The sequence below is a fragment of the Gobius niger genome (assembly GCF_951799975.1).
Source record: "Gobius niger genome assembly, chromosome: 11".
NCBI lineage: Eukaryota > Metazoa > Chordata > Actinopteri > Gobiiformes > Gobiidae > Gobius > Gobius niger.
This window is the reverse complement of record NC_136862.1, coordinates 22,214,106-22,237,022: the sequence shown is the minus strand read 5'-3', so window position 1 is coordinate 22,237,022 and position 22,917 is coordinate 22,214,106. Positions and strand designations below refer to the sequence as shown.

Genomic DNA, 22,917 nt, shown 5'->3' with positions numbered 1-22,917 from the left:
TACAGCAATGGTTTTAGCGCCTAGGTGCTGAACATGAATGATGTTTGTATATTTATGTGGCTACACAGTTCTACTAACTGGGCTGTTGCAGGCGCTCGATGCCACTCACGGTGTAATGCTCAAACCTCTCCAGGAGATGGCAGTGAAACTACATCGTCGAAGGAGTTTTCTAACGAGGAAGAGTCCCGTGGGCGTGTATCTCCGCCTCACATCCCGTCTTCTCACTTATTTCATCAGATTTTGACAGCATTTACAGTCGCCGCGCGCTGAACCACCCGGAGGACAATGAGCTATGGCAAACGCGGAGGTAATGCTTTTAGAAACATCTAAATGTGTTAACTTTGTCTGCACGTGGCACTGTTGGTTTCAGCGGGGACTTGGAAAGACAAGCTGGCCCAGCAGACCACAGTACAAAGCAGATCTCTTTACAATCTGTGAGGGAATGAGTGAAGTGAAGTGAAGTGAAATGAAGTGAAGTGATCTTACTGAAACTAGGCCTGTTGTCTTCATTAAAAAAAGGATAGTACCGTTGTGATTGTGAACATTGTCATAATTTACTTGGTAGAAATCTAATTCCCCTGCTATGGTAGACATTTAAAAAGACACAGGCTTATTTCTGGTTAACAGACGTCAGTTGTCAGTAACACTTAATAAGTTACTATAACATTAACCTATTATAGAACTTAGGTGATTGATTGATTTTATTATGTATAACTTTGTGTAACTAACAGTGGTGGAAGAAGTACTCAATATTCTTACTAGTGAAAGTACAGATAGAGGACCAACAAAGTAAAAGTATTTAAGAGTTTAATGCGCAGGATGTTTTTAAACCATTTGAATCAAACCAGGTCTAAACAAGTAAAGCACTAACTCAGGTCAAAAACAGGAACTAAACCAGGTCTAAACCCGGACTAAACTAAGTCAGGTCTGCCCCAAATCTAAACTAGTTCTAAAGGAGCAAACCACTAAACCAAATCTAAACTGGGACTAAACCAAGTCACTTTGAAAATAAAATGCTTTTACTTTTAACCCAATGTAAAAATGTAGTGGAGTAGAAAGTGCAGACACAGGCTCTAAAATGTAGTGAAGGAAAAGTAAAAAGTATTCATCATAAAATGTACTTAAGTAAAAGAAAAGTACCTGTAATTTGTACTTTTTACTTTGTTACTTTCCACCACTGGTAGCTAACAGCTCTATATGAGAAATGCTCTGTTGTTGTTATCACATAATGAACTGTACTTTTTTTTTTCTGTCTTTAGGGAAATAAACTGTGGGGGGGTCGGTTTGTGGGCGACACTGACCCCATAATGGAGAAGTTCAACGCTTCCATCTCCTATGACCAGAGGATGTGGGATGCGGACATCAGAGGCAGCAGGGCTTACGTGAAGGCTCTGGAGAAGGCCCATCTGGTCACAACAGACGAAATGACCAGTATTTTAAATGGGATGGATCAGGTGAGGTTCACTGCGGCAGGACTCGACACTGACGACATTACAACAGTAGTAATATTCCCTTAGCGTAGATCCGACCATCCAAGGTTGGGCTAAATTTCTTCTGTGTGAATGGCAATGGTAACAAAAAATAGTGTCCTCCATTTCTTGTGCTTGAGGTAAGAAGTTGATACGAGATAAGGTTTGTTTTTCACATGCACAGTCATACATATTTGTTGTGTGGCTGAGTGCAGGAACGTTCTGTGCCGTGAACAATAAAAAAACAACAGCGGCTGAAAACTGCCCTGTCGTTTAAACACTTTACGAGCTTTGGCGCTGGACGCTTCATCAGTGTGAACGTCACTCATCACCATTGATCTCAGCGGCAGAGACTCACAAAGCATCCAGATTGTAAACTCGTAAAAACATAAATGTGTTATCAAATAGCTTTACAAACTGCCCTATACCTGATTATTTTAATAATAACAAACAATTCAAAAGAGGAAGCTCCTGAATTAAAACGTTGTGGTCCAAACACATTCCTAACATGCCTTACACATTAGTAACGTCCCAATTCTTCACAGGGTTGAGTTTTTTGGCACATTTCACAACTTGCATGGACACTTTCACTGCAATGCCAGAAGTCATAAAATAAATCAGGTATTGTGCCTTTAATGATGGGTTTTCAAAGTGTGGGTGAGAAACACCCATGGGTCATAAGGTTTTAAACTTTTTAATTATACCATGAAAATATTGTGACAATGAAACCTTGTTCATGTCGGGAAAAATGATTTTGCTCAAACTTTACTCAACAATAATTGCATTGAATCTATTTTTAACAGATTTCTGAAGAATGGGCCAAAGGCGTCTTTGTGATCAAACCTGAGGATGAGGACATTCACACGGCCAACGAGCGCCGGCTGAAGGTACGAATCTCCATTACTCATTATCTCCCTACAGGAACAAACAGCCTTTCTTCAGGGAGTGACAAATTCATTCAGCGTATCAAAAAAACAAAAAACAAAGAGTACATAAAGCCACACGGCATAGAATTTTACACAATAAATAACATTGAAATACAAGCATTTTAAGACAGAGCTTTTCATCATTGAAAAATACCTCAAAAATGTTCAAACAAACATGAGCCTTTGCTGTGTGTGCTCAGCTCTCCTAAGACATGACTGTAACTTTACAGGAATGGGTGCGTCTCCAGCTCGTCTCCATGGAGATGTGACTAAAGTCAACAGAATTTGAGATTTAAACAGGTTAAATCCTCATCCAGATCTATTCTTTGATTACCCACTGCAGGATTAGCATTTTCTGTGACGAGCTGGTCTTTAGGAGCATGATTTTTACGGCAACAGTGTTGTCCAAAATGTTACACAGTGTCCCTTTAAGCACAAAAAACATGGGAAGGACTGGGTACATTATACATGAATTATTAATTTTATATTTATGTTATGTAATATATTATAATATATATTTATATGATTATATTATTGTATAACCCCATTTTATAACATGCGGTGCGAACATTACAAAGTTGATGTAGTTCATCCTGAGACATTCAGAAGGATTTGCTTTAGTTAACAAAGAGGCTTTGTCCAATCTGAGAATTTACAATAAATTGTTGATTGGAGATTAGGAATGAGCACATCATAGGGCCATAGATTTATTGTTATGAAAGAGGTGTAGAAACTAGATGAAGCAAAGCAGCACTGAATTGGTTTTGTTCTTGTTTGCAGGAGCTGATTGGTGCTCCAGCCGGCAAGTTACACACCGGTCGCAGCAGAAATGACCAAGTAAGTGTTTTTTCTATCCAAAAAACATTTCAGAATATAATATTGTTTTGTTTTTGCATCTTATCACTGATAGAAAACATTGTATTAATACATTGATACACATAGATTTAGCTTAAGTAAGTCAAAGTTGCAAAAATGTAGTGATATGTGGCTATATTTTGTACAGGGCTTTTGGGTGGAGAAAACATATGACAGAATCTTTTCAGTATTTTGTTTTTATGGGTGGTCTCGTGTTCCTCTGGTCAAATACAAAGGAATAGTTTAATTTTTTTTTACTAATTCGTCTAAATCTGTCTTGTCCAGGTTGTTACTGACATGAGGTTGTGGCTTCGTGATGCTATTTCCACTCTCACAGAAGATGCCGTGCAGCTGGTGTCTACAATGGTGGAGCGGGCAGCAGTGTAAGATTAACGATGATGATAATGATTAACAACAATTTATAAAAAATCTGCTTAGTCCTAGTTGTATTATATCCCTAATTTCATTCACAGTGAAATTGATGTCCTGTTTCCTGGTTACACACACATGCAGAGGGCTCAGCCAATCAGATGGAGCCACTGGATTTTGAGGTGAAAGTTGTTGAATGAAAGCGCTTTTTGATCATATGGGGTTTCTGATTTGTGTTTTGTGTCTTAGTCATGTGGTTGCTCTGAGCCGAGACGTGGAGCGGCTTCAGGAGATCAAGCGAAGAGTTAATGTTTTGCCTCTTGGAAGGTAAACTATAAACCCCTTTTGAACCCTACCCCCCTCTCACACCAACTTTAGATCTATGAGTAACCATAGTGCCGTTATGTTGCATTATGTTGCTCACAGTAATAAGGTGGACTTTTACAATATATTGGTCGTGAAACTCCTAGCCATTCATGCAAAAGAAAAAGGAAACTTCTACCATGGATTGCTCAGTTTAAAAGGAGACACTGCAGGCAAAACAAAAACAAACAAACAGCCTAATCTTCACAATAAGCTGCTTTATTATCGCACTGATTCAATATTTCTGCATAGGTTTTATATGGACACAGTAATGTCTAAGAAAGTATAACATCTTCACCTCGCCTTAGATGCAACCAACATGAAGAAATCATTGTTATTGAATGCTTTTTTAGATTTTAATCCTGTAAAGGTGACAGTAATAAGGGCAATAAACATGTTTTTTAATTTGGATTTTGATTCTTAAAGGGACTAGATGCAAGTTGGCCATTTTATACTCACTACTGCCACCTCAGGTCTTATGCGTAACTGCAGTTTCTATATTAAGTTGGGGAACACAGCACTTCGGAGTCACACCTTTTTGAGTGACAGTGCAGGATTTTAGAGGCAGTTGTGGTGAAAAGGCATGAGCTCATTCTACACATTAGGACATGGCTGGAACATGTAGGGGGAGGAAAATACTTAATTTTAACATTTTTGAACTCCGTATACTGTAGTCCCTTTAACCAGTGATATCGGTTTATTAAGTATTCTTGTTGTTTTCAGTGGAGCCATTGCTGGAAACCCATTTGACATTGACAGGGATCTACTATGCAAAGGTGAGTTTAATTCATTTCTGTGTAAAGAATCTGTAAACATGAGTGATAAACAATACTTGCTTTACCTTTAGAGTTGGCATTTGACAGCATCAGCCTTAACAGCATGGACGCCACGAGCCAGCGGGATTTTGTTTGTATGAAAACCTAAACTGCTTATTTTAGTTCATTCATAAAAGTATTTATTGAAGTAAATATGTCTTTATTTTTTCTTTTTAGTGGAGTTTTTGTTCTGGGCCTCCCTGTGTTTGACTCACCTCAGTAAAATGGCTGAAGACCTGTTGTTGTACAGCACCAAAGAGTATTCCTTCCTTTCTCTTTCTGATGCCTACAGGTGAGTCTGTGTGTGCACTCATCCAACACACTTAACGTGGCTCGACTGTATCTATAACATCTATATATATATAAATTGTGTAAAATAAATTCATGGTGCGTTTTGTGTGTAGTACCGGGAGCAGTTTGATGCCGCAGAAGAAAAACGCCGACAGTCTGGAGCTTATCCGGAGCAAAGCGGGGCGCATCTTTGGCCGAGTACGACTCTTAATCAACATTTTTACTGTTAATATGTGATAACCTCATTCAGCCTCATGACCTGGTGGAATTATTAAACGTGCAATAGTGTGTATTCACCCCTGATCTATCGCAAGGACAAAACCTTTGCTTTTTTGTTTCTTCAGTGTGCCGGCTTTATGATGACTATGAAAGGTTTACCGAGCTGCTACAACAAAGACCTGCAGGTACTGTCCATGTGTGACGTAAAGCCTCTCTGTACCATAGTTATAAAGATGTAATTATAGCCTTTTGGTCTTCAGGAGGATAAAGAGGCCATGTTCGACTGCTACGACACGCTTCATGCAGTGCTTCAAGTGACAACTGGAGTCTTGTGCACTCTCAAGGTATTCAATTTGATCATTTTTTATTGTTTTTTTTGCACAACGAGAGGTATGAAATATATAGTTTACAAGACAAAGTTACAATATTGAGTATATAAGGACTTAGCAAATAACTACAAAGGCAGTGTAACAAAAATGTTATTTCTAAGTTGATTGGAAACTATTTTTAAGCAACACATGACCCTACTCCAGTGCTTCCCAAGTCCAGCACATATATAAATGTGCCTTGTCTTGTTAAATAGTGTGTTTTATCTATTGTAGCCTAAAATTAACTGGTGTTGAAAATGAGCATATGTGCTATAACATGCATCTGGTTTGTCCCATGTTATTGCTATATCCATATATTTTTTTATATATAGCGTTCTGACCCAAAACACTTCTTCCCAAGATGCCGTGCTTTCAGTTTGATGTGATCCACCTGGTTGTGTTTCACTTTAAGAAGTTGATCTTGCACTTATTTGTGTATACGTTGTGTGTTTTCAGATCAATCCCCCAGTGATGGAGGCTGCCCTCAGTCCGGACATGTTGGCCACTGATTTGGCCTATTATCTCGTGAAGAAAGGGGTGAGTGGGGAAAACCTAGCATTTAGACCTGTTGTCTGCGGGGTAAAAAAAGAAAAAAAGAATTCGAAGTCATACATTTTTAAGCACCAAAAGCTACCGGTATTCACTATCTTTGGTTGGTCATGGTTGGCTCATCACTGCACCTTCACAGACCATCCGTTCTTTTTGGAGTTTAACATTAAGTAACTATGAAGAATTACAATGGAGATTGGGTTTTAGCTTTGCTGTTGGGGGTCTACACTTGTTTTATAATACAGTCCTGACCCATCTCTGTAGGTCCCCTTCAGAGATGCCCATGGCCTTTCTGGAAAAGCTGTTTTTGCTGCCGAATCCAAAAACATTGCCTTAAACCAACTCACTGTTGAAGACTTGAGCTCTGTCAGGTTAATATCTTACCTTCACAAATTATTAATGAATATCCTTTATCAAACTATTCTCATTCACTTCCATTTATTGTCTTTCTCTACAGCCCACAGTTTGGAGAAGACGTGTCCTCAGTGTGGGACTATGGCAGCAGTGTGGAGCAGTACAGCGCCCCCGGTGGCACAGCCAAGGCTAGTGTTTTAGCCCAAATTGAGCACCTTCGAAAGTGGATAAAAACACAGACGGCGTAGTCACTAAATGTTGGATCTACTTTACTCATGGTTGTAGGTGGCAGTTTTGCAAAATGTTAAATTCTGAAGCAGACTTAAATACAGTGATTCCCAACACTTCTCAGAGAAACCCCATAGAGGTGGCCCAGTATACGTACGTTGATAGAACTTTTTTATTGTTTTCCACGCTAGCCAACAGCGGCCAGAGCCTGTCTTGGACTTTTTTAATGCAGTGGTCAAAATTGGAAAGAATTTTGGGTGTCGCCGAAATATACACTGGTAAAATGGGCATCGCTGAAATAAAAAGTGAAGGAACCACTGTATTGAGAGGTATATTTAAGTTACGCTGAATGAATGTAAAAATGCTACTGTGCTTTATTTTAGTATTAGAAAAACCAGAGAGAGCCGTCCTTGTGTTGTGAGGTTTACAAACATTTTGTGGGGTTGTTACTGGATAACAGCTAATGGATTCATGATTTAGCTTACTGTGTATATATCGGATCGAAAAGAGGTTGTAGTTCAACAGAACTAGTGATCCTGAACAAAAAACTACGCTTACGGGTTCTATTTCAAACAAGACTGTTGTTTAATGTTGCTGATACTAAACACGGTAAATAAAGCAGATAAGACTACAATCACCTTTTCCTCTTGGGTTGTATCTTTTTCATAATATTTGTAAGATTTTACTGACGATAATGTTAAATTCAGTGAGGCCCAACCATGTAAAGTCCAGCGAGTCACTTTCAAATTGACAGGCGGTATATGTGTGTGTAGATTCAACTTTCTAATAACAGATTAAAGGCACAAAGAATAGCTAATAAAAGGACATAGCACACTGGGGGGAAACATAACAGGAGATTTCCTAAATTAGACTTGTAGACAACTCTGCCATCTAGTGGCTGAGTGGGTCTGAAGTTGTCGATCATGGGCTGTCCCGTCCAGAACCGGCACTTTGAGACTATGGCACTCAACTGGAGGGAAAACACGGCAGGAATCAGAAAAAACATGCAAATAAAATAGTGAAGACATCATGTTAAGTCACATTATGTAATAAATAAAACTGACTTGCAATAAGCCAAACGTATTTTATATAGATTTGGTAAACACTGTTCAGCCGTTAGTAATGCATTGGTAAAAACATTTTGATATATTAACTACAAACTAATCTTATATTATCCCCTAAAGAGATGTCACAGTGATGCACACCAACGTTGTGTCTGGTTGAGATTAGGTCAGGAATGGCTATGGTTAGGATTTGTTGGGTTTCTTATGGGGTCGAACATGATCTGAGCAATAATTCCTGTGGAGCAGTGCATATGCAAAGCAACGATGGATGGAAGTTTATTTGTAAAGCGCTTTCCATATGACACAAGTCACCCAAACTGCTTCACACAGTGTAGGGGATTTGTTATTCATTCACTCAACACACTCTAACTGTGGCTTTTACAACCCAATTCCAAGCTTTTTTACCGAACAAATATGTATAATAAGCTAATAATAATATAAGCTTAAAGGCTGTGGTCATGCAGACAAAACAAAGCTGCTTTTTTGTTGTTATGGCCATTCTAAGGACTTTTGGCCGTTCAATTTTTGTTTTGAACTATTACTTGCAACTGTAATTACTTGCAACTATTTTCAATAAAGGGAGACCCATGGATAGACGCGAACCTGTCGACTGCTGATGGGGAGAGACTTCTGAAACACCGTCCAGGCCACAGCTTGTTCACACCCGGGCGTCGTCATGGAGCCCACATATCTGTAGTAACTGTGGAGCTCAGTCGCTGACGGGACAATGTCACTCAGCCTGAAGTTCACCACCTCTGCAGAGCTGCCTGGGGAAAGGAGCAGTCCAAACATGTTGCCTATGTTTTATGCCTCTATTCACAGCGTCATGTTGCAAAGACTAATGAATAATACATAATAAAACATTTAATAACCTGTTTTACAAATATGTGTTTAAATAGTTTACTCTGCCAATTATCCTCTGTTTACAAGCTGCTTTCAATTTGAAAAAAATGGTGTTAAATACTACAATATTTGTCTTTTTTATATCTTCAAATATTTCAGAATCAAACTTTTTTGCTCACTGTAGCAAATCCAAACCAAATGGCAATTATAGATTTCACATGACATAATTTAATAGTGCATATTCACTGTGACAGCCCAATTATTTCTGCACTTTGATTATGAGTAATAATTACACACTAGCCTGTCAAAATACACCGTCACATGAAAACAGTTTCCATGTCTTTGTACCATTGCCTTGAACACGTCCTAACGCCTCAATCACTGTGTTCAGATGTGGATGGTCGTCCGCAGACTCCTGTGGACAACAGTGGTGCCCTTTAGCAAGACAGACCATGAAAAAAGAGAAAGAATAATAAACATGTTTTACATTCCCGGCACCTCAAAGAGAAAAGCGAGCAGAGCGATCCCAGCCATGTCGTGTTCAGCTTCAGCCAGTGAACCATACGGCTCCTTTATATGGACTATGTGCATCTGACAACAGGACAGAGAGGTCAGACATACTGTGGCTTCTGCTTGTATTGACCAGTTAAATGAGCGAAAAAAGGCAGTAAATAAATGTCGACACATTAGAACTGGTGCTAGTACAGTGCATCTAACACATTTTATGAATTAAAATAACTCTGATTAAATCATTTTGAGCCCTTGACAAGGACACAGACTGAATATGCAGGGCTGGACAAAGGATGAACAAAATTAAAAACTACTCTGTGTGTTTTTCATGTGGGAACATTAAAACATGATGGGCCTGACCTCCATGGCCAGCCTCTCTCCGTTGAGGGTGTGTTCAGACCCCGGGCTCCCCTCGTGGCCCCAGTGGAAGTGGAAGTTGGCTGCTCTGTAGTGTCCGGGCAGAGCTCCTCCAGACAGCCGCACCGACTGAGGCAGGCTGAACTGAGCTGTTCAAACACATTCATCTCAAAGGTAGTAACAAAACAATATTTCATAACATGACCTATCTGTGTCTCCCAATATGAAACAACATAAAACACAACATACATAAACATGTGTACATTGGTAAGTCTTGATTCTCATTACCAGAGTGTCCAGAGTTGTCCACAGTGATGTTGATGGGTTCGTTGTGTCCGAGGAAGGTGAACGGCGGGAGAGCGGAGTTAACATGGGCTTTACTGGTGACGATGTTGATGGGCGACTGACGAAGGCCTCCACAGCTTGGAAACTCGCCTGCCCAACGACTTGGGTCTAAAAACAATAGACCGCCATTCAAAAATCTATTAAAGCAGACATGTATATGTACATAATATGGCCCGACAGGTAAAAGAAGCTGTTTCTGAGCTGGTTTGTCCTGACATTAAAGCTAATTTTGGTTTCCTGGAGGCCATAAGTTTTTTTTGACAACATCAACTCGTGCATTTGAAAACCTTAAGTCTCACCTTTGTCAAAAAGACTAGTTGTAACAATCATACAAAGGTTTATGTGTTAATTGGATACATTGTCTCCAACATTCTTGCGTCTATTCAGGGCTACTAGTGTGTTTGGAGAGTGCTGGATGTCTCACCTCTGCAAGTTTCCTCGCAGGAGAACTGGCCCTCATAGCACCACAGAGCTGGATAGAAACACAAGAGTAAATGATCAACCTTACAGTACAGAGTCAAACTCAAATTAAAGAAAAATTAAGCGCTGCCTCAAGTAATATTTCAGTCATTTCACACATAAAACTGTCAACAAACAGGGCCTGTGAAGAGGAGTTGATCTTTCCGCGTAATTGCCATGTAAGTTTGTGATGGGAATTTACTGCTCTATGAAGAGGCCTTTATCTGCAACAGGAGTCAGATTAACCCAGGTGCCTCTCACAATAACCCCATTTGAGTCCAGTCGTTTCTCACCACAGAGAACAATGCCCTGGCTCTGGTCCATCAGCTGCACCTGTGTAACTCTGAGGGGAGGCACAGGGAGGCGACGCAGCTTTCACACAGGACGTGAAACAAGACACTTTGATTTCACATGTATTTTTCTCTTCATATCATAATAGCATCTGATCCTTAATCATTTGTTGAGATGGGCAACACGAGTGATTTTAGGTTTGATCTTATATAAGAAAATGCTCTTTTTGCAGGGGGTAATCAAATAATAGATTTGGATGGGGACCAAACCTTTTTAAATCTCATATGTGGCGGCCTTTAGTCAACATCTCCATGGCGACAAGCTGGAGACGTCCCGCTCCCTGTAAAGTTATACAGTCAGGTCTGAGGAGAGCCAGCACTCGTTTGTTTGGTCATTTTTAGGGATTTTTCAATGATATAACATCTGTAGTAAAAAAAAAAATTCTTGTATTCTATTGTATTTATTGGGTGAAATGTTACGCGGTGTTGTTTTAAAAGTCACCAAGAACATCTCATGCTGCTCACAAGCCTCTTCTAAACACAGACAACATTTAAAAGATTCATTTGTTTTACACAATTATAACAGAAAAGTACAAGTATCACCAGTATTCGCCCATGAGTAGCATTTGTTTAAGTCAGGGGTTTGTAAACTTGGTCAAAAGCTGCTACGGTATACAAGAACACATGATCTGCTGAGTGATTTTCTGTTCTTTGTCCAGTTAAAAGTCATAAATACACGAACTATGGGCTTAAGAATATAGTTTTTCCTTCTGCATTAACAGCGGTTGTACTAATGTTCCCCTCAATCACATAAAGCAGCCACTAAGAGTTCCTTTTGACTCATAAACAAAGACATTTGTAGAGCTATCCCATATTCTATGCTTCTCTTAAAGCAAATTGTTGAAAGGCATTGATGAGCAAACACATTGACTGTGCTTTAGGATAGCTTCAGTAATAAATTAATCAACATTACAGGGCTTATACTGCTTACTTTTTACTGCATGTAATTACTTCAATCAGTTATCACTTTGGACAAGAACATTTATTGCACTCAAAAATACTGAAAGAGTTGATTTGTATGATGTAAAATGCAGTGTTGCATGTCTTACCTGTGCCTGTCGTCTGCAGATAGAGCAGATGGAAGAGGTACAGAGACAAACCCATGGTGAGATAAATTAGTTAAGCTCCTGTCCAGACTTTTTCACATCCCGATGGGCAGGACAGTGCAGACCTGGAGGAGACAAGGCCCTGACCATGTCTTTAAAATACCTCCTGCTGGACAAAACTCGCGCTGCAGCCTGTGCAGAACAAAGCTTATTTGTGCTATCTGCAACTAGCCACCTGTGAGAAAAAACATTATTTCAGTGGTGAAGGTGACCTAGTCTTAAACACATGTAATAATAAGTTATATGTTTGCTGAGAATCCACATTATTTTGTGTTTGCCTACGGTATAAGCAGATAAAAAATATTTCTAGCTTATTCACAGGTTGTTTCGTGAACCAGTTCTTATGGTAATTAGATGATTCTTAATTGAATACCTTTAGATCCAACCATTGTAGTATTAGGCAGTCTATACCCAGGTTATATGTTGATAAGCCATTGATGAAGCTATTTGTCAAATAAAAGTGTATGTTGATTAGATCAACAAAGTGAAAGTGAAACGCTGACATCTGCAGTGTTGATCTACAAAATCTAAACCCATTCGTTCATGGTTGCTTTGTGTCAGACATGAAGTTAAACATTCTTGCCATGACCGTACATTGGTGTGAGAAAATAGGACTTTACTTGCTCATTTAAGAATAAGACACATAACAACAAGCTTACACATGTACAAATATTTATTTTGTAATTAATTATTTATCAAAATAAATGTTACAATCTAAATTACAAGGTCAGTTTATAAAGCAGCATTCAACTGTAGGAAAACTTAACAGTTGCTTCATGACAATTTATTTATTTATTTATTATTGACACTTAAAAGAAACGTTTCTTCAGGTTGAAATTAATGGACCTTTAAGTTACACTATGCACTATTGCACTTAGGCTGTGGTTCCTTCATATGGTTTGAAAAGTTCAGACTACGTGAAATGAAATGACAGAGTCTACATTGTATTAAGTTACTGCTAAAAAGAGCCATAAATGAGAATAAATAATTAAGTTTTAAGCGTTTTAAAATAAATTGAAATGTTTGAGGAAATTCCAATAAAAGTTTCAGTCATGAGTCACCTCTGCATTAAGTGTGTTACACTGAGTTTAAGTTCTTCACATGATGTTTCCGTCTCGCTCCTGGCCGGGGTCGTGCTCAGTCTGTGGTTTCAAAGCAAGTACTTCTGAAAAGGATAAAGAAAGATTGATTAAATAAATTGGGTTCTATTTTCTTTATTTTTGTTTGGATTTGTCCAAATCTGAAGCATCCGATGAGTGACTTTATTCTGTTGAGGACATAACAATTTGCAGAAAAGTGTTTTTTTTTTTCCGGATTCTGCCCAAACAGACCCCGTAAAAATCCCTTCAAAATTGCCTTCAATCTGTTAACTCTCAACTGGCCCTCACAGCCTCACGAAAGATGAAATTGAGAGGAGAGTAAACTGAGGAGAGCTTTGTGCTTAAGCTCAACAACGTAATCCCTTAGATCAGGGGTCCTCAAACTTTTTTTCTCTGGGGACCACATTATCGTTCCTGACTGTGATGGGGGCAGGGCCGGGTTGGCTATAACATAGAATTGTATGACCCAGACCAAAATGCAGCAGGCCTCATTGTGAAGTAGAGATTACCAGCCTGGCACAGTCGTCCCCACTACTATATCCACAAGATCAACACTTGATTCCAGGCACATATTTGTTTAGCTGAAGTGGTTTGCAAAAATAATAATCAAGTCTTCACACTTAGTTTTAATTTGAAATACCACAGGTATTCATTTTTATTTTAAAATAAAAAAACTACTTGCACTTACACACTCTGTGGTGGTAAACTTCATTTACCATGTGACTATAATGTGTTGTTTATGTCCTGATCTCTTATGTCAGTGGCCCTGCTGGACATGTGTGGGATTCTTTTTTATTTATTTAAGTTGCCCCCTAGTGGCTGGAATGTGTACACTGATTATTTACTTGAATAAAAACATAACTCCGCACAGGAATGGGCTAGAGACTCACTTTTTTTTTACCTACTCAGGGATTTGTGCGCTACAAGCCGGGTTAAATCATCTCGTGGGCCGGATTTGGCCCACAGGCCGTCGTTTGAGGACCCCTGCCCTAGATTATGGCACTCTCAATTATAAACCATTTCAGTTCAGTACTGTATACAAAAAAGTTATTTAACTAATAACTTTATCTTTTTCTTTACCTGAACAAAAACAGCAGCGACCACCACCAGAGTGGCTAACATCAACATGCGCCCGATCCAGCCCAGGTTAGCAGATTTGAGGATGAAGAAGCGGGCGCGGCTTAGTTTGGTGGGTGTGTGGGGTGGATATCGCATGGTGTTGACACCCTCCATTTTGAGCTTCTTGATGAGGCAGCTGCGCTGGTGGCTGAGCTGGTCAAAAGTGAATTTACCGTGATAACAGCCCATCCCACTGTTACCTGGGAGACACACCACAGGAAGAGGAAAATGGTCAGTGATTCACAGAAACACTCTTCTCCCTAAGAGTGGGGTCTTGACCTCTTCATTCCTAAAGAATTCTGAAGATATTACTGCATGGAAAAAAAAAATAATTGTGTAACTATACTTGGATCGTGTAACTACTCATGTAACCGTATTTAAATAGGGAAAACGTGGAAGAGCTTGGTCGCCTCTAACTTCACCCCTGTTTGGCCCATAGAGGAGAGGAGGAGAGGCTAAATGCTAACAGCATCATTGGCCTTTTTGCGTGACTGAGCGCACGCGTAAAGACCAGACAGGTACGCATAAACTCGTCTAAGCTCAGGTAAGAATATATCTCAGTATGGAACGGTGGCCTGTTCCTTTAAGAGAGCAAATGTATCATAGCAAATAATGTCCCTTACCAACTCCTCCAAACGGCAGAGCACTGACGGAGTAGTGCACCAGACAGTCATTGGCCAAAATCGCTCCGCTGGACGTCTCTTCGATCATATTCTGTATCACCTACAAAGAGAGATAAAGTCAAGTCAGTATTTACCCTGTTTTTTGTTTTTTTAAATGACATTGATGCAATGGCTGCCCCAAACCTTGTCCTCTGGTGTGAAGACGTAAAGCGCCAGAGGTTTTTCTCCTTTGTTGATGAATTTTATGGCCTCGTCCAAACCACCGACAGTGATAATGGGAAGAACTGGTCCAAAAATCTCCTCCTGCATCACTTTGGCTTCGGGCTTCACATCCCTCAGCACCGTCGGGGCTGGTCACAAACCAAGAAGAGTCAATCATAATTTAGCACCATCTCATAATAAAAGTCATCATTTACACAAATACTCTTCGAAAACATATGAATCACATGCATTTTAGAACAACTTTCTAGACGGTTTAAAGTTGTATCCAATACTCAAGCACCAAGCCAGTTCTGAGGAGTGTAATTACCGAGGTAGCAGTCCGCCTCCTCGTTTTGTCCCCCCAAGGCCACCGTACTGTCGTCTAAAAGAGCCATGATCCTCTTGTAGTGTCGCTGGTTGATGATGCGTCCATAGTCGGGACAGGTCTGTGGGTTGTCTGTGTAAAACTCCTAAGATTGTAGAAGAAGAATGAATTATGCAAGAATACAACAGCAGTTTACATAATAGCTTTCTTTGTCAAATAATTTTGGATTAGCACTCAAAATATACAGTTTTTTTAATGTGGGAACCCTTACACTGCCTGAAAATATTTATAGGGATGAAAAAACAATCTTTCTTGAGTCTACTGTTCACAATAAACCAGGGAAATGCTGGTGTTTGTTTCAGATGGATTATTATCAGTGATGCCGGTAAACGTTACTTTAATCTTATTACTTTTTTACAGTAACAAGTAATCTAACACATAACTATTTCGTAGCTAGTTATCAGATTAAAATTACTTTTCGAGGTCACAGTGCATTACTATTTTGTCATTTTCCTTTGTAAAAAGATATATTTGCTTTCTTTTTGCGACGAAGAGTGACATAACCTATGCACCAAGTCACGTTTTCAGAGGACCACGGCACAAACGTAAACAACAATGGAAGGATGAGAGAGATGCACGTTTTCTCACTGGAAATTGTCACTATTTGAGCATGTGTCAGATAAAGATTGCAATATAAAGGTTTGCTGTACACAAAGTATTAGGCTATCGAGCTTCAGGCAATGAAGAAACATTTCAGAGTTGCAGCACAGCAGTCAAACTCACAAGAGTCCCACCAGGTGATGACACGAAGCAAAAAGCTTAGTGAGAAATGTGTTTAGCCACAGCACAAGGTGAACAGCAGCGCATTGACAAGAATCAGACTCGATCAATAGCAGTAATGTAGTGCCCCCTAGTGCCCAAACTACAGAAGACGTCAACTATAGTAAATACTACACATGGCTACAATCAAGTAACGACAAGTAATACAACTTTGTTCCTTTCAAATCCAAGTAATCAGTAATATAATGTTGTACCTGCACAGCTTTCTTGATCTCTGCGATGACTCGGTCCTGGATGCTTGTTTCACACAAGATGTAGTCTGGAGCGATACAGGTTTGACCACAGTTTGTGTATTTACCCCATGCAATTCGTCTGTTTTGGATTAAGATGAGAAAAAGATGGTATTCAAGACATGGGCTACCTTTCATAATGTTGTCAAAAGAGTTTCTAATTCGAACTGAACTGTAAACTTTTGGAAAGCCAAAAAGCTGAACATTCGTCATTTAGGGAGTTGGTTCAGTACTGCAAAGATATGTAGCCAACCGTGAGAGGAGTACCCACCTGCACGCGATGGTAATGTCACAGTTCTTGTCGATGTAGCAGGGGCTCTTTCCTCCCAGCTCCAGAGTGACCGGAGTCAGGTGCTTCGCCGCAGCCTCCATGATGATTTTGCCGACCATGCTGTTCCCGGTGTAAAAGATGTGGTCAAAGCGCTGCCGTAACAACTCCTGCGTCTCAGCCACTCCTCCAGTCACCACCGGGTACAGCTCCTGAAAGAGGAAGAGGAAAGGGATGAAGCTGCACTCCACTGTCTACGAATTGTTATGACTGAACTAATCATGCTGCTAATCATTCACTTAACCTGCTTAAAATGTTCTTCTTATGTGTATTTTTATTAACTTTGTGCCAGTGTGTGTTTCGCGTGGATAGGATCAGAGATTATACAGACAGTTTTTAGGCTTTAATGGGCTCTGATAATTGTCGAGAAAGGAGAAAATATATCGTAGATATGCAAATATTAATGAGTGTCCTTACTTTATCGATGTAAGCTGGCAGATACTCCTCCATTACTTTGGCCGTGTGAACACAAACTTCAGAGGGTTTGATTACCGCTGCATTACCTGGAAAAATGAGAGTAAGCGGATTCATGTTGAGTTTATGTAAAAAGGCAAAAGTAAATGAAATAAGTGTTTTCTGTTCAGCCAGATCTTGATTTATTGGACTTTGCAAACATGTTCTATCTGGATGTTTGAGGATTCCTGCAGTTGTTATTCTGAAAGTGTTTGGCAAAGTCATGTGGCACTACTATAATGACAAAAATGCTATTTTCCCCCATCATATTGTGTGGCATTTATGAGATTGCACTATGAAGACCTATGACCCACTCCAGAGATTTATACCTGGGCCTGGACATAATCTGATAAATCAAGGATAAAGTCCATTCAGAGCAAACAACCACTGCAGAACAAACTGAGTATTTGCAAAGAACAACAACACTGTCCACACCTACTTAATGGTAAAACGCCTTTTAATGTTGATAAAATAAATCATAATTCAAACACTGCTGTTAAAGTTGCCTTTGACCCACTAATAAAATGCTGATTATTGAACTATTGAGTAATGTGAAAAAGGGAACATGGTTGTTGAGGTCCCAAGGAAAAAGTGTAGAATGATGAGTCAATTAGCTGTACAAGTCAACTTCTTGGAATAAACTGGTTTAACCTGGACTCTAAGTGCCTGTCGAGGGAGGGACAAGTTCAGTATTCTTGACATAACTTTTACTCTACATAAATACAGCAGATGATGTCAATGTGCAACACCTAACACAGTACGAGGAGAAAAAAGTACTGCAGTGTATTTACAGCAGGTGTTTGAACTTAGTGTTCTGACAATTGATCCTCCATTTTGCAAGTGAATTATATTTAAGTCAAGCACATTTTTTAAAAACAATTTCTTATGACCTAACTATCTTGAATATTGTCATAAAGATATACCACGTGTTTGGTGTTCTTACATCATAATCAGAATTGGCCAGAGTTAAAGATATGATGCTTTTTACACCAATTGCCTTCTCCCTCAGTGAACTCTGAACCGTCTCCTCCCTCACACAAACTCTCCTGCCCTATTACCCTGCTTTATCTTTTAACTCTGTTAGCTTTGTGGAGATTTGTTTTTCTTCAATTCATTTACTAATAGTATATCAGTTTATTCGGTCAAAATTATAACAAAAGATTTACATTCAGTTAAGTATACTTCTTCATAACATAACATACAAAATGACCGAAAGAGGTATAGGCTGAAGCTAATGCTTATTTTGCCTACCCTTGTTTTTTTTAAAGTTACAGCACGTGTTTTTGTTAACTTTCCAACATAACATCAGACATTCAAAAGGAGTAAGTTGACAGTCTTAAACAAACTAGTAAACAGAATTAACGTATTTTTCAAGTATAATACTTTTATACAATCTCTTTAGGTGGAAGATAGAGGGACATAATTTGAGATCCTCTGTACAGTTATTCCAGAGATCGACCCCTTTAATGGAAACACAAAATCTCATGGTGTTTGTTTGAAATGTTTTCTTTAAAAACATCTCCACTCTTCTGAGCTCATACCGGCTCAGCAGTAAATGTTTCATCTGACAGATTACTTCGCCAGGTGCCCTCCCTGTCACAGCCGGCCACATGTCCCTGACAGAAGAAAGCACTTAAGTGTCTCTGACTGACTCGAACTCTCACAACACCTTCCATTTGTTGCTTTTTACAGCCTAATGAAGTCTATGTGCAGCATTTTCAAATGTTTCTTCTTAATCTTTTTAGAGCAGACATTTGGATTGATTTGCAGTTAATCTTTTACAACCTAAGGCACAATGAGTTACATTTTGGATTCAACTGTTGCCAACAATACAAAACTGGCTCCTAATGACCAGCTAGACACAGAAAAAGCTTTTTGTCAAAGAATGGATTTGGATGAGGTCATAACCTATTTAATATATGGCTGCCTTCGATCTACATCTCCATGGAGACGATCTGGAGACGTCCCACTCCCTGTAAAGTTACTGTTCGGTCTGAGGAGAGTTTGAGCCGCTCACAGCAAAGACACATGTTTGTTTGTTAATTAAATATCTGCGATAAAATAAATGCTTGTCTTATTCTATTTATTGGGTGAAATGTCACGCGGTGTGGCTTTAAATTGAGTTCACATTTTAAACATGTTTCACATGTACAGGGGCATCAACATTTGTGACTGAAAAATTAGCAGATATTCCATGCTTTTCAAAGCAGGTTTGAAAAGGTTTAACTACAGGGTTAGCGCGTCAAGGCACAACAGAGACAGAATATTTGTAGTTTTTTTTTTTGGAAAGTATAATGCACTGATAATGCAACTTTAATCATTCACATTGCGCTTTCATTTAGATGTCTCCATTATGAGATCAATAAAGTCCTATCTTATCTTACTTATCTCACTATTACGTTTAACTGTGCAACTCTATTGATCAAAAATACAAATACCAACAATGCAAAGGAATTACCTGCTGCGATTGCCCCGATGAGAGGCTGGATGGTGACAGCCCAGGGGTAGTTCCATGCCCCAATGATCAGGACCACCCCCAGAGGCTCGGGACGGATGTAGACTGTGTCCGCAATGGTGAGAAGGTTCTTCTCCACAGGACGAGGCGCTGCCCAGGACTTCAGGTTTTTAATGGCCAGGTTCACCTCTCCCTCCAGGCCCAGAGTCTCGTACAGCTGAGTGCCCACCTCGCTCTAATGGAGAGGAACGATTAGGCCGTATAAGTGCTGGTTCACTTAAACTGAAGCTTTATTATTTCAAACATGTTCATACCGGAAAGCTCATAGTGCAAATTGTTTAACTTTGGCAATGCTTTTTAATAGATTAATACTGAGATGGAAGGCAGGAAAAAAATAAACACTAAGATAAAAAAAACATAAATAGTATGGGGCGTTTATGAACTTTCTGTTTATAGACTCTTTGAAAAAACACTCCCACAGAGTTACATTTACTGCTACCTTTCATCAATTTCTAGAACTTAAATGCAAGGTCTTCGATACATAACAACTATTAAACCAAAAGGGCACTTTTGGATAAGTGGTTACCTTGTTGAGGTCTTTCTTCAGGGCCTCAGCGATCTCCTTCTGTTTCTCCGTGAAAAGCCGGCTTAGGTTTTGGAGCTGGAAGATGCGGTAGTCCAGGCATTTGGACCGACCCGTTTCAAAAGCCTTTCTGGCCTGAGCCACTGCCTGCTGCTCTCGGGACATCCTAAACACAGACAGACACAACAGACACTTTCAGACAGACCTTGTTGTTGCCATCTCACTTACGCAATAATATAATCCACTGTTCATTTGCATACTTTTTAGTGATCTGTGCCAGGTATACAGTAATTGTTGTTCTTTTCCAATTGTTACAATTGTTGTCTTACAGTGTTGGGCAATATAATATATTCTGTATTAGTAGTCACAGCTTTAAAAATGTAGTATGTTTGTATACATATTACTGTTTCAAAAATGTAGCTGAGTTACACTACTTTGAGTTACTTTTGGCAAAACATAGCTGATAATAGTAATAAAGCCACCGAGCAAAAGTGCAGTCAGAGATTTACTTTTCGCTTTCCCCCATTCTCTTGTGTTTTGTGTAATATATTATATTCCTTAGTTACTAAAAAAAGTTATGTATTTTTGTAACTTGTTACTTTTGCAATACATTACCCCCAACACACTTATTAATGTTTGTAGGAATGTTGTCACCAGTTTTTCCACGTTTTGATGGTTAAATAGAGACTGGTTTATGCAATGCATAGCCATTGAATGGATGTACAGTAAAATAATCGTCTAAGTATTACTAAGCTCCAGTGGCCATTAAAGTAAAAAGATGACTCGACAAAAAATAAATCTACCAGAGTTTTGCCAGTTGGACAATGTTAACATCAATCCCTGTATCTATGACGATTATACTCAACCTGTACTCTAATTGTAGTTAAACTAATACAATGGTACTTGCAAATTAGTCCAAGTGTCAGTCCCTTATATTTGAAACCACTTAATATATTTAAGTTCTACTCCATATGTTTCACTTATGCCAAGTAACATTTGCCTGCATTTATAGTGAGCCAATGATTATAATCTGTGTCTCTTTAATGTGGCAGTGATGATTAAATATCTCTCAGGGACACACTTCACCAGTAGAAATAATGTAACCCAACTCATTTGCTACTGTTCCAGTTACATGGGACAAAGTGGGCATTGTACCTTTGTTATAGTTGTTAACAACACAGTAACTAAATGTTTGCATCAGAAGCTTTAGCCCACGAGCTTGCAACCCCCAATTCACCCTAGAGCTAAACGGACAACTGCCTCTTGTCTTCTTGCTTTGTCATTGTTATTAGGAAAAGCACAAAAGTGTAACAGGAAACCCATATGCAGCTAATGGGTCGTTTTTTTTTTTAAAGGTACAGGCACCATTTGCCCATCTGATCTGACAACCACCACATAAGTATCTGCACGCTGTCGCTTAGTTGGAGCTGGTCAGTTAATTGAACAACAGCCGGACGCAGTTTTGTTATAAAGTAGTAACAACAACTTCATGAGCTGCGATCTTGGCCACTGCAAACCTTCCGACTGCCTATTCAACATTTACATTGGGAAATACAGCACTAAACTGACCCCTTGCACGCTGTATGTCTATATCACAAAGTACAGCGCGCATTTCCGCTATGCGTCATTTGGATGATTCTTAAAAGAAGTACAGTCACGCTGCAAAGCTGAATAGACATTGCGCGCAAGGCTTTAGCTGCTTTGAACCCTACCTGGATGGTTTTGTGGTGTTTTTGCAGTCCTTGGTGGTGTGTGAGCTGATGGCAGGGCTGCTAAGGAGCGGACTTCATCCAGCGGGCTGCGTGCGCACTGCTCTCGCTTCCCGTTAGGAGAACCTCCCTTACGCAAGAGTCTCCGCCCATCTCCGGGAGGCAAGAACTGCATTCCAACCACAACCATTAACACCACAACAGACTTTGGAGTTAGAGACGACTCTTTTGAATGCCAATGTTGCTTCAACTAATTGAGAAATAATAGGCAGTGTCAGCAAGATTGTGCAAGATATGGAAAGAGGCTGCTATTATGAAAATGGAATAAAGTGATTCCTATTTTAACCCATTTCATTTGCTAGGCTATATCTACTTGACTCTGTTGCCTGTGAGGAGAGGCAGGTTCAGGTTCAAAGTCTGCCGGAGCTGAGATGAAAGGAGAGGCAGAATAAAGACTCAAGGAGGATAACAAAGCTTTGCAAACGACCATGTTCATTGTTTGTTTGACCCAGTGATAATCCTGATAAATACAGTATAAAAAGACATAATTGCACTTATGGAATATACCACATTAAGATTAATATTGTAAAAATTGGCAAAATGTTTTGTGTTTTTAACACAAAACATTCAAGGCAACACCCTGGCTCTATGCATGTAGGTCAAACTTTAAGGCAAGGCAGGTTTGTTTGTAGAGCACAATTCATACAAAAGCAATTCAAGTGTATTGGCCGTTTTTATGGAATTATGCTTCACTATGAAAATACAAAAAAAATACTAAAATGCCAAAAACTTTGCCAGACATTTGTTTATATGAATGTCAGTAAATGTACAGCAAAAGTTTCAAATTTTGCTGTACAAAATTTGAAATTTTTGTTGCTGTACTTTTTTTGTGCAGCAAAAAGTACTTGCTCCTCTGATGACCCATTATCCAAGGTAACAGCCATGCACAAACACAGTTGCCTCACCTATATATACATATATATACTACATATCTTTGACATCCAAGATTTGTCTAAATTAATCAGTTTATCCTCTCAATAATTTACAGCAGGTTTTAAATTGATATGAATTTTTTTTCCCCTTTGTGTCTCGCCTTAACAGCAAATGAACT

General features: G+C 39.3%; 3 protein-coding genes across 3 annotated transcripts; 1 reads left to right on the top strand and 2 right to left on the bottom strand.

Annotated features, from left to right (window-relative positions):
- The first annotated feature begins 186 nt into the window (after positions 1-186).
- On the top strand, positions 187-7,378 carry asl (argininosuccinate lyase). Its single transcript, XM_079565768.1, has 16 exons — positions 187-307; positions 1,260-1,454; positions 2,273-2,356; positions 3,176-3,232; positions 3,536-3,633; positions 3,724-3,801; positions 3,869-3,946; positions 4,706-4,758; positions 4,830-4,892; positions 4,975-5,089; positions 5,202-5,286; positions 5,433-5,492; positions 5,568-5,651; positions 6,132-6,212; positions 6,489-6,595; positions 6,682-7,378. Exons 1-16 carry the CDS (start codon positions 293-295, stop codon positions 6,824-6,826), a joined length of 1,398 nt encoding a protein of 465 aa, XP_079421894.1. The 5' UTR covers positions 187-292; the 3' UTR covers positions 6,827-7,378.
- A 203-nt stretch (positions 7,379-7,581) lies between these two features.
- On the bottom strand, positions 7,582-11,838 carry ca4c (carbonic anhydrase IV c; the record flags this gene model as incomplete). Its single annotated transcript, XM_079566812.1, has 8 exons — positions 7,582-7,776; positions 8,474-8,637; positions 9,062-9,128; positions 9,212-9,304; positions 9,584-9,729; positions 9,869-10,033; positions 10,350-10,397; positions 11,784-11,838. 8 exons carry the CDS (start codon positions 11,836-11,838, stop codon positions 7,582-7,584), a joined length of 933 nt encoding a protein of 310 aa, XP_079422938.1.
- A 719-nt stretch (positions 11,839-12,557) lies between these two features.
- aldh3a2b (aldehyde dehydrogenase 3 family, member A2b) lies at positions 12,558-21,952 on the bottom strand. Its single transcript, XM_079566887.1, has 11 exons — positions 21,810-21,952; positions 20,101-20,263; positions 19,518-19,749; positions 17,024-17,109; positions 16,550-16,758; positions 16,243-16,360; positions 15,212-15,353; positions 14,866-15,032; positions 14,683-14,782; positions 14,021-14,259; positions 12,558-13,005 (listed from the first exon to the last, which is right to left on the bottom strand). Exons 2-11 carry the CDS (start codon positions 20,260-20,262, stop codon positions 12,991-12,993), a joined length of 1,470 nt encoding a protein of 489 aa, XP_079423013.1. The 5' UTR covers position 20,263; positions 21,810-21,952; the 3' UTR covers positions 12,558-12,990.
- Between the last annotated feature and the right edge of the window lie 965 nt (positions 21,953-22,917).

Coding starts and splice junctions, on each gene's coding strand:
- asl (XM_079565768.1), top strand. Junction 3,233..3,535: donor GTCGCAGCAGAAATGACCAA/GTAAGTGTTTTT, acceptor TGTCTTGTCCAG/GTTGTTACTGACATGAGGTT. Junction 5,493..5,567: donor GCTACAACAAAGACCTGCAG/GTACTGTCCATG, acceptor TTTGGTCTTCAG/GAGGATAAAGAGGCCATGTT.
- aldh3a2b (XM_079566887.1), bottom strand. CDS start 20,262: ATGTCCCGAGAGCAGCAGGCAGTGGCTCAGGCCAGAAAGGCTTTTGAA. Junction 15,354..16,242: donor AGATCAAGAAAGCTGTGCAG/GTACAACATTAT, acceptor CTACAATCTTAG/GAGTTTTACACAGACAACCC. Junction 14,783..14,865: donor TCTTCACACCAGAGGACAAG/GTTTGGGGCAGC, acceptor CTCTCTTTGTAG/GTGATACAGAATATGATCGA.